This window comes from Notolepis coatsorum, assembly GCF_963971535.1.
Source record: "Notolepis coatsorum genome assembly, chromosome: 11".
In the NCBI taxonomy this organism is placed as follows: Eukaryota; Metazoa; Chordata; class Actinopteri; order Aulopiformes; family Paralepididae; genus Notolepis; species Notolepis coatsorum.
In genome coordinates, this window is record NC_140175.1 from 78063496 (window position 1) to 78077685 (window position 14190).

At 44.0% G+C, this 14190-nt stretch overlaps 1 protein-coding gene across 1 annotated transcript in view; it reads right to left on the reverse strand.

Annotated features, from left to right (window-relative positions):
* LOC311236768 (cyclin-dependent kinase 9-like) overlaps positions 1 to 12303 on the reverse strand; it is a gene marked incomplete at both ends in the record, with an annotated part of 71225 nt that extends 58922 nt beyond the window's left edge. The window contains 4 exons of the mRNA XM_084324522.1: positions 817 to 983; positions 7724 to 7814; positions 9565 to 9646; positions 12215 to 12303. Coding sequence (XP_084180648.1) covers positions 817 to 983; positions 7724 to 7814; positions 9565 to 9646; positions 12215 to 12303 — 429 coding nt within the window. The remainder of the gene's footprint in view (positions 1 to 816; positions 984 to 7723; positions 7815 to 9564; positions 9647 to 12214) is intronic.
* Positions 12304 to 14190: the final 1887 nt, after the last annotated feature.

Sequence of the window (14190 nt, forward strand, 5' to 3'; positions counted from 1 at the left end):
ATATAAAGCTGTGATATGAAGCTAGCAAAGCATAGCAGGTATACAGCTGTGATATGAAGCAAGCCTAGCGTAGCGGTACACAGGGGCGTAGCTGGGGGGGGGGGGGGTAGCTTAGGATGATTCCAAGGGCCCAGCACTGGGGGGGGCCCCCACATTTTTTTCTATAGACATCACTCAGGTGTATTATTGATGCTCTCATTGATACTATGTTTGTTTCTGAAGTGTGTGTGTGTGTGTGTGTGTGTGTGTGTGTGTGTGTGTGTGTGTGTGTGTGTGTGTGTGTGTGTGTGAGAGATATATATAGAGAGAGGGGGGGCTTTGGTAGACTATTGCATTGGTCCATTCATTGAAGATGAACGCAATGCGACATCCTTTACTAGGCTCACCCACCAACAGTGCAGGTGCTGAACTGCTGATCCGAATGTATAGGTAAAAACCATATTATGCGTTTTCATCAATAAAAAAATGGCCAAAAAAAATTCCGCTCGCATTCACTGGGGGCCTACAAATACATTCTTTCATGGGGCCCAGAATATGGAGCTACACCCCTGGCGGTACATATACAGCTGTGATATGAAGCTAGCAAAGCATAGCGGTACATATTGATATGAAGCGAGCAAAGCTATAGCAGGTACATATACAGCTGTGATATGAAGTGAGAAAAACGTAGCAGGTACATATACAGCTGGGATATGAAGCTAGCAAAGTGTAGCAGTACATATACAACTGTGATATGAAGTGAGCAAAGCATAGCAGGTACATATATATACAGCAGAGAACCAGCAACACAAACATCAGCTTTGGTGAAAAGCTCACCCTGTTTTTGTGGATGTAATACAGTCCGTTGAGCAGCATTTGCATGACCTTCTTGATCTCAGCCAGGTTGAACTTGACATTGGCATTGCTCAACAGCCCCGCCAGGTCGTGCTCACAGAAGTCAAACACCAGGTAGATGTTGCCTTTGTACCGGTTGTACTGTGAGGCTGGGAGAAGGACAGAATGGGAAATAAAAATAAGACAGCTTTTACTTAGACGGACAAAAACGATCAAAGACGTAATCAAAAGCTGTCTCTAAAAAATTGTATCTCTAAAAATGCAAATAAGAAGTGTTAATAAGTTCACGCCAACATTCACTAATTTGCATAGCACACGTGTGATAACTGTGATAACATGACAGACGGAGACCACCCATTACACCCATTTAAAGTCTCTGCATTGGTTGCTTGTTAGTTTTAGAATGAATTTTAAGATCCTTTTACTGGTTTTTAAAAACTAAAAGGCAATGAACCTGCCATGTCTTTCTTATGTCCCTACTTACATTGTGGGACAGGTGGCGAAATCTTAAATTTTATGTCACCTGGATTATTGTGCACCAGTATGGTCCTCTGCATCCAAAGGTCAACTAAAGAAATTGCTAACTTTAGTTTAGTTAGTCTTACATTGTTCCATGAGAACAAACACTATCAGTATGTACCATCAACCAATGTTCCCTCTAATTTTTTTTCGGTCTGAGCAAACACTCAAACCTCCTGAGCAGACATCAGCAACTACTGAGCAACATACATCACCTGCCGATTAACCGGTTAGTTGATAAGCGGCGGTTTGTAAAACATCTGAGAATCTTAATTTCCCTCAATGTCTAACATAAAAATCTATACATTTTGCTGATACACAGAAATAATACAAAAAAGGCATATTATATTCCTTAACCAAATATTTATTTGACCATTGATTGACGATACAGAGCAAAGTCCTTACTTTGGCAGCGGCGGTGTGAGTCGTGTCACTAACTTTTGTCTTTTTAGGAGGCTGACTCGTCATTATTTTATTAAATTAATTATAATGCAACCATATTGTGATTTTTTTTTTAAAGAGGACACTCTGCCTTCAGCCTCAAGATACTCGAAGTTTACTCGAAAATGCCTTATCATTTTAATATATTTAAAGTATGCCTCCTCTGTATGGATATAAAATTATTGTTTATATTATTTTATATAACAAAATAATATCTCTCTATAACCAAAGTTACTCAACATGCTGTATTATGCCTAAAGTAATCTATCTGACAAATCTCAAGAAAATAACTAAATCAACCTATGACAAAATGTCAAGTCTTACTGGACAAAATAAATAACAAGAAAAATATGAAGTAATGTTCTAAATCAGTGTTTCTCAACTGGTGGGTCGCGACCCAAAAGTGGGTCGCGGGGCCATTTTGAGTGGGTCGCGGATTTTTTTTTTTATATATTTTTTTCCACTACCTATCTTTTTGAAAGTGGCTTCTCAGCTCTGGTCCAGCTGAAGATAAAGTGGAGGAACAGATTGGACATTGAGCATGACCTCAGAGTTGCTTTGTCTACCATCACCCCAGACTTTGAGACTCTTTGTGAGGATTCGCCTGTTCCCTGGACCTTTGTTCCCTGTCTCCTCACCTCACCAGCCCCCACCTTTGGACTTTCCCTGTCTACTCTCCTCAACAGCCCCCACCCTTGCGATGTTTTACTCTCCTCTACTCTTCACCAGCCCCCACCCTTGGACTACCTTTCACAGCTGTCTTAGTTTATGATTAGCGCCCCAGAGGGCTTTAAATACCTGGACCTCCCCTCCAGTCCTGGTCGGGTCGTTCTGTATGCTGGTTCTGTGTTCTGGACTCTGTATCTTTATCTGTGTTCAGTGTTCATGGAGTCCTGGACGTTACCATCACCTGCCGCGTCTCCGGCGTGAGACGTCGACGTGCCAGCCATCACCACCTGTCGCCGTTTGCCTGGAGTGGGACACCGTCTGCACTCTCTAATTCTCTACGGGAGGTTTTCCAGTGTTCCCACTCCAGACGTCAAGCCGGCGCGCATCGCTTCCTATTTCCACGGGAGGATGCGTCTCTTCGCCCCGGTCCCCTGGGACCCCGGTGTTCTGCGCTGCCCGTCTACAGCTTCCGAGGAGGATCTCCGTGCCAGGCCTGGAGTGGTGTTCCCACTCCAGACGTCAAGCCGGCGCGCTCCCACTCCAGACGTCAAGCCGGCGCGCTCCCACTCCAGACGTCAAGCCGGCGCGCATCGCTTCCTAGTTCCACGGGAGAATGCGTCTCTTCGCCCCGGTCCCCTGGGACCCCTGTGTTCTGCGCTGCCCGTCTGCAGCATCCGAGGAAGATCTCCGTGCCAGGCCTCCGCGTCGGAACCCTGTCATCCCTGTAAGCAGCTGGCCCTCGCCCTGTCGAAGGCCTTAACCCTGTCCTCTGTCCCTGTCCCCCTCTCCAGTGCCCCTGGTCCTGGTCCTTGACATTTTGCCCTGGCCCTGTCCCTTAGCCTTAGTCCCTTAGCCTGTTCGCCTCTTAAAGGCACAGTGCCGCATTTTCCCTATTTTCTTTGACTCCAGTGTTTTTTGTGTTCTCCCTTAAAGGGACAGTGCCGCCTTTTGTTATGTAATGAATAAATGCCCTGTTTTGGCTTACTCTCATACCTGTCTTGTGTTGTGCGATTGGGGTCGGTTACAAACCATAACAGTACGACCCGACCAGTCGACGACCCCAGCCAGCACAGACAGTGTATGTGAGTTAGCCCCTGTTAGTTCCCTCTAGTTCCCTCTAGCTCCCTTTAGTTCCCCTGTTAGTTCCCCTGTTGACTCCCCTGTTAGCTACCCTGTTCCCCACTGCTAGGACTGCCCCTTCAGCTAGCAAGGTCAGTTTCCCCACAGCTAGGACTGTCCTTCCAGCTAGCTTGTTCTCCTTTGCTAGTCCAGCCCTGTCTGCTAGCCTAGCTCCGGCAGTTAGCGCAGCCTCTATGCTAATGTAGCAGTACAGCTAGCATAGGCCCTGTAGCTAGCATTGCTCTGGCAGCTACCCAGTCCCTCTGCTAGCCCCACTTTAGGTGTAGCTTCCCCTGCTAGCATGGCCCAGTTTTTTTTTGTTTGTTGCTTTGTCATGTCCCCTGCCCCGCTGTCTGATTTTTTTTCGGTCGCCCGGTGGCTCCCGTGGAGGGGGAGGTACTGTGAGGATTCGCCTGTTCCCTGGACCTTTGTTCCCTGTCTCCTCACCTCACCAGCCCCCACCTTTGGACTTTCCCTGTCTACTCTCCTCAACAGCCCCCACCCTTGCGATGTTTTACTCTCCTCTACTCTTCACCAGCCCCCACCCTTGGACTACCTTTCACAGCTGTCTTAGTTTATGATTAGCGCCCCAGAGGGCTTTAAATACCTGGACCTCCCCTCCAGTCCTGGTCGGGTCGTTCTGTATGCTGGTTCTATGTTCTGGACTCTGTATCTTTATCTGTGTTCAGTGTTCATGGAGTCCTGGACGTTACCATCACCTGCCGCGTCTCCGGCGTGAGACGTCGACGTGCCAGCCATCACCACCTGTCGCCGTTTGCCTGGAGTGGGACACCGTCTGCGCTCTCTAATTCTCTACGGGAGGTTTTCCAGTGTTCCCACTCCAGACGTCAAGCCGGCGCGCATCGCTTCCTATTTCCACGGGAGGATGCGTCTCTTCGCCCCGGTCCCCTGGGACCCCGGTGTTCTGCGCTGCCCGTCTACAGCTTCCGAGGAGGATCTCCGTGCCAGGCCTGGAGTGGTGTTCCCACTCCAGACGTCAAGCCGGCGTGCTCCCACTCCAGACGTCAAGCCGGCGCGCTCCCACTCCAGACGTCAAGCCGGCGCGCATCGCTTCCTAGTTCCACGGGAGGATGCGTCTCTTCGCCCCGGTCCCCTGGGACCCCTGTGTTCTGCGCTGCCCGTCTGCAGCATCCGAGGAAGATCTCCGTGCCAGGCCTCCGCCGTCGGAACCCTGTCATCCCTGTAAGCAGCTGGCCCTCGCCCTGTCCAAGGCCTTAACCCTGTCCTCTGTCCCTGTCCCCCTCTCCAGTGCCCCTGGTCCTGGTCCTTGACATTTTGCCCTGGCCCTGTCCCTTAGCCTTAGTCCCTTAGCCTGTTCGCCTCTTAAAGGCACAGTGCCGCATTTTCCCTATTTTCTTTGACTCCAGTGTTTTTTGTGTTCTCCCTTAAAGGGACAGTGCCGCCTTTTGTTATGTAATGAATAAATGCCCTGTTTTGGCTTACTCTCATACCTGTCTTGTGTTGTGCGACTGGGGTCGGTTACAAACCATAACACTCTTGTCAGGAGCAAACAACATCCCCAGTTATCCCATTAGTTCCCTGGGATGTTAAGCTAAGAAGTCTGCTAAGAAGGATATATTATTTATTATTATTATTATTATTATTATTATTATTATTATTATTATTATTATTATTATTATTATTATTATTATTATTATTATTATTATTATTATTATTATTATTATTATTATTATTATTATTATTTAATTTCATTGTGTTTTTAGCCCTTAGTTGCACTTTTGTTGCAACCCCAGTTATCCCATTAGTTCCCCCAAACTTACCCTGTTATGTTAAGCTAAGAAATCTGCTAAGAAGCATATATTATTTATTATTATTTTATTTCATTGGGTTTTTAGCAATAGTTGCACTTTTGTTGCACTTTTTTGTGTTTATTTCATGTTTTGAAAGATTGCGTATTACTGCAATATTTTTTTTACATAAATCATAGTGGTTAAAAATTTTGGGTCTCGACTTAATGACTAAGGAAAATGTTGGGTCCCGAGGCTAGACCAGTTGAGAACCACTGTTCTAAATAATACCTCTTGTGTATTAGAAAATCCAGCTTTAAAAAATATATCTTTGTATCTTTTCAATGTAATGTAAATTATAAAACAGTAACCTCACAAAGATACTAATTTAAAAGTGCACTATGCAGTTTCAGATTTGTTGCAATTAGTGTACTAAACTAATTAATTACACACATAATCCTTAGAATGATTGTATCATAAGCATCTTATCAAACCAAAACATCATTTTGAGGAATCAAAATAATTTTCAATTATTTTCTTTCTCGCTCTGTATAGCTGCATTCTTCAATCAATTCGGTCAACTTTGCCATCAAACTCTCGCCTCGCACTGCTTTGTTTGTAATGTTTTTCTGTGTCCATGTGAGCTTTGAGATCGCCAGCACCTTTATTAGACACAGAAACATATATGGTCAAGCTTTGCACGTGTTGCACTCCGCTTCCAATTAGTCTCGACCGGGACGATAAATTGGGAATTTTCTCTGCAGTTCATCTGTAATGTACATCTTTGCATTGGCATTGTGAGCCAGCAATGCTGGTTGGATCTGTCCGCCTCAAGTAAATTGAATAGCAAAGTGTCTTTCAAGTGCACTACTTAAATATGTGAGCAAATACTGTTCACATTTGGGAGTGGAAATACCTACTGTAGGAATGTAATAATGAAATATTTACTCATGAATGTAATAACCTTTTCTGAAAATATTCATGTCTACCCATGAATGTAATAACCTTTTCTGAAAATATTCTGATGTTTATAAAGATGTCTACAATGTTTTACTGTTTTTAGATTATCATTGTTAATTAAGTGAATTGTCATATGTATCTCATGTATTGTTATGTTTTGTGTTGTCTTTCTGTGTGGACCCCAGGAAGACTAGCTTAACAGACTAACAGAACCCTTAGATCCTCTGACATTGGTCTCTTAACTGTTCCACAGGCTAGAACAAAAAGGCATGGAGAAGCAGCTTTTAGCTATTGTGGTCCTATAGCCTTTGGAACAGCCTGCTGGGGGATCAGTTTCTGAATCTGTAGAAATGTTTAATAAATCTTAAAGTCCCATGCATTATAAATGGCCTTTTTCAGTGTTTAGCATTGTTTCCTAGCAATGCGGGATTATATCAATGTGGTCTGTGTTGTTAAATATCATATTGACTCATCAGTCTAGTCTCGAGTTCACGAGATCTTCCCTCACTCAACTAAGCTGTTCTGATTTGACTCGCAATGCGACATAACAAGGAGCTGATTGTGATCTGATTGGATCAGTGGTTGTAGTCACCGCCCACATCGCTCAACAACAGAGCAGTGGATTACTTCCTCAAACGGGTTGCACGGGTGCCGAGAGGGAGAGAGGGATACGGAGCAACGGGAGCATTTACACACAAACCCAACTGTGTGTGTGTGTGTGTGTGTGTGTTTTTGGGACGCATCGCATCTCTCCTCTCTCTCCGTCACTCGTCTCGGAGCCATTTACACACAAACCCAACTGTGTGTGTGTTTTCGGGACGCATCTCTCCTCTCTCTGTCACTCGTCTCGGAGCCATTTACACAAACCCAACTGTGTGTGTGTGTTTTCGGGATGCATCTCTCCTCTCTCTCCCTCTCTCTGTCTGTCTCCGTCTCTCTCGTTCTCTCTCTCTCTCGTATGTATCACGCTGTGTGGGTGACTGTCACTCAAAGCGCTTATGGGCGGAGCCCAGCCAAATCAGCCTGTAATCTTGAGGTTGAAAAATTATGCTTTTGAGTACTTGATTAAAAATATAAAACAATGATTTAAAAATGTTTTACTTTACAGATGTGTTCCATAGAATCACAGGAATTGTGTGCAGTTGCCCAAATAGTGAAAGGAATAGCAATGCATGTCCCCTTTAAGAAACACCTTTTTAGCATTGCTTTTACCATGTAAATGCTTTTATTCATTGTATCATTACCATTGAGTTTATTTCTTGCCTTTTTATTTATTCTTTGCAATTATTTTCTGTGAAGCACAGTGAGTTGCAGTTACTGTGTACTATACAAATAAAGTTTGACCGATTGATTTATAAACCAGCTGCCTCAAGAAAAAGAAGCCAGAGTGTAGAGATGTGTTAGAAACCAACCTTTGGTCCGGTAGATCTCAATCAGATTCACTACGTTCTCATGTTTCAGCAGCTGTAGGATCTTGATCTCTCTCAGAGCTGTGATGGGGAACTGCAACAAAGTAGACAGCAAGCCATCTCTATAAGTGACTATACAGAGAAACAGTGGCTTCTTGAGAAACCAGCATTATTGTTAGGGATTGTAATGCGACCCCAATTGCACGACACAGACAGGTAATCAGAGTTAGCCAAAACAAGGGCATAATTTATTCACAACAGAAAAGCGGCACTGTCCCTTTAACACTTTCAGTGCCACGGACGACATAACTCGTTTTATTAGGCCCCCCACTGAGTGCCCACGACGACAAATATTGTTTTATTTGTTTATTAGCGATCTGATTTCATATTTCATCAACCGAGTCTCCCGTTGGTACAGCAGCTCCTCCAGCAGCTCAGAATGGAAAAAAGTGCCCCTATCGTCTATCCCTGTGTAACTGCAGGTCAGTCGCTTAGACGAAAATGAACCGATAAAAAAACAATCCGCTTCGACAATGTTGACTGGAAAACGAGTCATTGATAAGCGACGGGCAGATTAGACACATAGCCATAATTTAAAACATAGATTAGGCGTTTTTAACGCTAACATTGAAGTGGATGGTGGGCGTTCAACCGGTAAATCAAGGTTAAGCAAGGGCTCTGAAAGTGTTAAGGGAGAACTCAAAATACACAGGTGAATCTTCTAGTCCATGAATGAAATGAAAGTTCTGGGTCTGGTCCTGTGCAGACTCACCAGAACACTTGCCGACGGGCAACACAGCAAACGGAGTCCATGAAAAAGGAGTGAGAACATAGGCATCCTCCCGTGGAAGCCTAGAGAGAGATAACGATGCCTCACACCACAGAACACTGCTGACGTGCAACTCAGCAAACGGGACCCACGGAAAAGGAGTGAGAACATAGGAATCCTCTCGTGGAAACATTGAGAGCGATGACAATGTCTCACACCAGGAACGAGGCCCACGGAGAGAGAATAGGGCAGTAGATGGCACGACGTCTCACCCCAGAGACGCGGCAGTAGATGGTAGCAACGGATGGCACGACGTCTCCCAGTGAGAACATAGGAAATCCTCCCGTGGGATTATAGAGAGCGAAGACGATGTCTCACCAGGAGCGCGGCGGTTGATGGTAACATACAGAACGACCTGGCAATGAGTGGAAGGGAGTCGGCAATACTTGTACTCTCCCAACGAGCTGATTGCAAACTCCTCTCAGGTGCGTGAAGTAGAATGTTCGGCACGCCCCCTCGTTGGGCAGCATGCAGTCCTTACCCAGCCCTCACAATTATAGCAGGAAGACTAGAGGCTCTTTCATGTGTCTCTAATGGGGATCCTTTAATAAACAAACATAGCAACAACGCTGCACACTCTGGGCACATTGTGGGGTCCATGTGAGCGTGTTGTGAGATTCTGAATAGTGTGTCATGTGTTGAAGAAAATCTCTTATCACACATTTGTTTATACGAGTCATAAGTAAGTTTCTCTGTGAACTCCTTCACATGTCAAACTCAAGAGTCCAGAACATTGGCTACATTTACATGCACACCAATATGATTGTAGTGAGATTACTTCTACTGCTCTGTTCGCATGGTACCATAACATTATACTGCTCTGTTTGCATGCAACCATGATAACACTTCTACTGCTCTGTTCGTATGGTACCTTGATAACGAGTCAGGCCTACTGTGAGAATATAATGTGAAGGCAGCCAGCTGGTTTGCACACTGCTGTTCTACATAATATTGTCTCCACTCTGCAGCTGAAACCCAGGACCACCCATTCCCACCGATCATGGCTGCATCTCACCCCTTCTTTTTCGTTTTCCATCAGCACTTTCTTCAGCGCCACCATCTTCCCAGTCTGTCTGTGCTTCGCTTTGAACACTTCCCTGTGGAGGAAGATGAAAATACATTAACAAAACAGACCACAATAGATTTCTATCAAAGGATAGCATTCTTAGGCCTTGTCCAGACGAAGACGGATCCGATCTTTTTCGTTTTCATTTAAAAAGTTTTCCGTAAGACGTCGCTCTTTTATTTTGAAAACCCCGACCGGAAGTGTTATCGTTGTTTTCGCTAGCGGAATAACTTGTGTCGTCCGGTTCTGTGCTTTTGAGCTGACGCTAGTTTCCAAAGGATAGGAGAGAGACACCGCAGCTACAGGCAATCGACGATGAGGAGGAGGAAGAGCTGCTGATTTTAATCAGCAGGAGAGAGAGAGAGCGTCAAAGCCATACATAATATAATAGCCCTGTGGTCCGGTCGGAGGCAGCTCGAACTACCTTGTTACTACCGCCCGTTGTATTAAATTAATTGATGTTTAACTTGTCTCTGTGTCCAGTCCTTTCGACTAGCTCCACCTGTGCATTGTAAACAATGAATGATGCATGTAATTGTATTAACGTTACTGTGTGTTGTAGCTATGTTAATAAATTCTGAATGGCATTAATGTTAGTTGGGTTGGGTATGTTAGTGCTAATGTTGATAGCATTGAATAGCATCAATGCTAGCTGGCTGCTACAACGAATTCTCACAAGCTGGCATCGTAAAATCTCAACACCAGCCATGGGAATACTATTTACTAAATTATGCAGGCTTTTTAGTCTATGTGCTTGGCTACTTAGCTAGCTTATTTGGGTTTTCAGAAAAAGGCCTGCTATGTGACGCTAATCTCTAGCTAGTATCGTATCGTGTATTTCATCACAGTAGCCTCCCGGTGTTTAATAAAAACTTCTAGCCAGGAGTCATATCTGGACATATATGTATCATGTTTCTTTTTTGTTGGCTGGGTTTGCATGCGGATTAAGGGAGAGGTGGGCTATCGTGGCATCGGTTCAGGAAAAGATGCGTATAGGCTTGTAAAGTCGGGAACGCAAGGGTCGCGTTGATTGATTTATTTATTTATTTATTGCGTCTTCAGATTTGTCCACTCTGGGAGCCGTTCTCAGAAAATAGCTTAGTCAGGCTCCCAGAACGCGGTTCCGTGTGGATGAAAGGTGCATACGATAAAATACTTTGACGGATACAACCAAAATCGTTTTTGTCTGGACATGGCCTTAGTCATGTCAGCTGCATTGAAATCTTGGAATGGGGATGATCGAGTATAAAACTGCACCTTCAGGGTTGACCTAGTGTTGTAGCAGACACTATAGCCAAACTCTACAATGATAGTATTTACAGGTCCCTCCAATATTACATATTCAAAGACTCCTTTTAAACCCCTTTCCCCCACCAAACTGTTCAAAAAACTAAAATGGTTGCAGCATCTCTACACAACTGTCATTGAGAATGCAAGGAATTATGAATATGCAAATTAGCAACAGATATTCATTGATATTTACCAGGAATTCCAAGTCAACAGCTGTTCACACAACACAACTTTTTGTCTTGTACTCTGGAATTTTTAAGTCGTTGTGGTTTCACAGTACTTGACTGAGTGACAGGGGTAGACATTACAAGATCAATGTCAAACTGCGTTTTGTCACAAAAAACACACGCAATACGTGGTCAGAGGAATACCCTGGAGAAAAGCGCATGGCAAGGTTTCAGCAGTTTCTCCTTTGCCCTGAGAGAATGAGCTGGTCATTATTTCTTTGTCCGGGTCTCATTTGTCTCTGTGTCAGTCTCTCTCTCCACTCTTTATTCTCCTTCATATTCTCATTGTGGATATTGAAAATATAAAACTCTTATCACCAAATTCAGCTGATGAATACAGTGTTTGTAAAAATCATTGTGATCATAACAACAAGCTAGTGGAGAACAAAGCAAACTAATCAAGCGCATTCTGGTAATGGATTGTATAGTATCTCCCAGATCTCTGACCATTACCTTTTAAACATTTGCATAAAATCACGAATGAATGACAATTAAGGGTCATTGGCCATTGCAATAGGCTGAACAGTTTCACAATTATCTTGTTCTGATTCAAGCAAGACAGCTTTTTCAAGACTTTGAAGTTTATTCATTCCGTTTGCGGTCCCTCACTATAGCTCAGTCAATGAAACTCAACCCCAGCAGAATGCTGCCTCCCTCCCTCCTGTGTCTTCTTGAGCAGTTCACACACACAGCGTCCAGCAAAGGCCGACTTGCCTCTGATCTAAGCTTTTTGTCGACGATCTCCAAAAACATTTGGGTATAACAGCTAATTTCCACCCAACCTCTAAACATGACGTTGGGTCTACCAGCTAAGAATATCTATGAGTAATAATAGGCTAGTTCCTTCAGTCAATATGAGAACTAAATATAACTCAAATACCACAATTAAGTCGAGCGGTGGAACCTGGGTCACCAAGGTAACGTTAACGTATGTTGTTAGCATTAACAGCTAACATTAGTCATCTCTATCATGTTAGCAACTTAGCTAACGTTCGTTAGTAAATGGGGCCCCGAACAAAGAACGTTTAAAATAGATTTACAATCAACGGCACAAAATGTGAGGATATAAAAAAATAACTCACCCAAATGTTCCCTGGCCAATTTTAGCTAGTTTCTCATAATTGGAGAATTTGTTGCAGAAAGGGAATTCAACGCCATCGTACTTGGACATGATGGCGGCCTCCCGGTCGGGCCTACAAGAGAAAGGACACGTTAAAGCTTAACGGGAAATCAAGAACACAGTACTTTAGTACATAGTATGAATTATACCACACTAATAACTTCTCGGAAGCCGCAACTGTAATAATACGACTGGTGCATGATGGTTAGTGAGTCGGTCGCAGGACTGACGTCATGAAGGCTCAGTCATGTTTGGTCAGTCATGACCAAATGGGGGGTATTGATTGATTGATTGAACATTTTATTAAAGATTGTAGAATGTGTACAATACAGTACGGGTCAATACACACAATTGTTAAGGGTCCCCCATTTTCAATTCATAATAACATTTGGTAATTGTAACACAACATACAATGAATTAATGAAAACTTTATTTAACAGATTGCAGAATGGGTACAATACAGTACGGCTCAATACACACATGTTACACTCCCAGACCAGCTCAAGTCTGGGAGAGAGAATGCCCCAGACAAAGAGTTGGCAGTTGTGTCATGCCGCCATGCCGTCCGTGTTTGTCCCAGAGCCAGCCCGGCTGTGCCTTTCTTTTGTTTTGTAGTTTGGTTGTGAGTTAGTAAATATCCCTTCTCTAAGCATCACCCTTCGTCTCTGCCTCCGTTCCTTCTTCCTTGTCTGCATACTGTGAATGACGCCACCAATCAAGAGCACAGCAGACAAGACACTATGACCATCATTCATAGTATGATAGACAGGGATCTGACCAGCTACTCTCCTGCTAAATGGGTCTTCTGGCTGAAGTTGATCGACGACGTAGCGAAGCAGAGCCCTACACAGGCGCCTCAGATGAGGGTTATGACGGACCAGGTTTGTGCTCTCATGGAGACAGCTAGGTGAGCCTCGTCTGCTAGCTTAGCCTCTGCAGCTAGCCAGGCATCCACAGCTAGCACAACCCCGTCTGCTAGCTTAGCTCCTGTAGCTAGCCAGGCGTCCACAGCTAGCACAACCCTGTCTGCTAGCTTAGCCCCTGCAGCTATATATAATATCCCTTCTCTAAGCATCACCCTTCGTCTCTGCCTCTGTTCCTTCTTCCTTGTCTGCATACTGTGTTCTCACCATCATCATCACCCCCAATCGTTACACACACAATTGTTAAGGGGATGCAGACCAGAGAAAGACGTTTGTCTTGTTTACATCAGGGTCCCCCATTTTCAATTCATAGTGACATTTATGACATACACAACATACATGACATCATGACATTTATGGCATAGGGACATACATGACATACAGGCAGGGGCGGTTCTAGCACAGACCTTTAGGGGGGCTCCGCCCCTAGCGCAGTAGCATCATTTCACAAAATGCCATGGTCAGGCAAGGGAGGGTGCGAGGGCGGGGGGAAAAGGGGGGGTCTCCCCCCTTGGCGTTTTTTTTTGTCAAATCAGTTGTGCAATAGTCAATTTTGGTGAGTTGTTTCTATATAATTCACTTATGACATTTAGGTAACATTAACACTTTCAGTGCCAGCCATAACGTTGATTAATGTCCTTGGATGCCAGCATCCACTTCAATGATAGCGTTAAAAACGCATAATCTATGTTTAAAATTATGGCTATGTATCTAATCTGCCCGTCGCTTATCAATGACTTGTTTGCAGTCAACATTGTCGAAACGGATTGTTTTTTAATCGGTTCATATCCTTTTTATAGCATTTCGAAAAGCGATCGTTTTCTCGAAAATTTCCGGAAAATAGAAAGATTCCCTCATAAACGGCATTTATTGGAATATTCTCGAATACACTAGACACGTTGTCATTTGTCTGCCTATTTATGAATCGTTTTCAAATAAACAAACGCTCGATTATCGATAGTATATGTGTACTTATGCACGCTATAGAAGCGAGCTGAGAAATCGATTCTCTCAT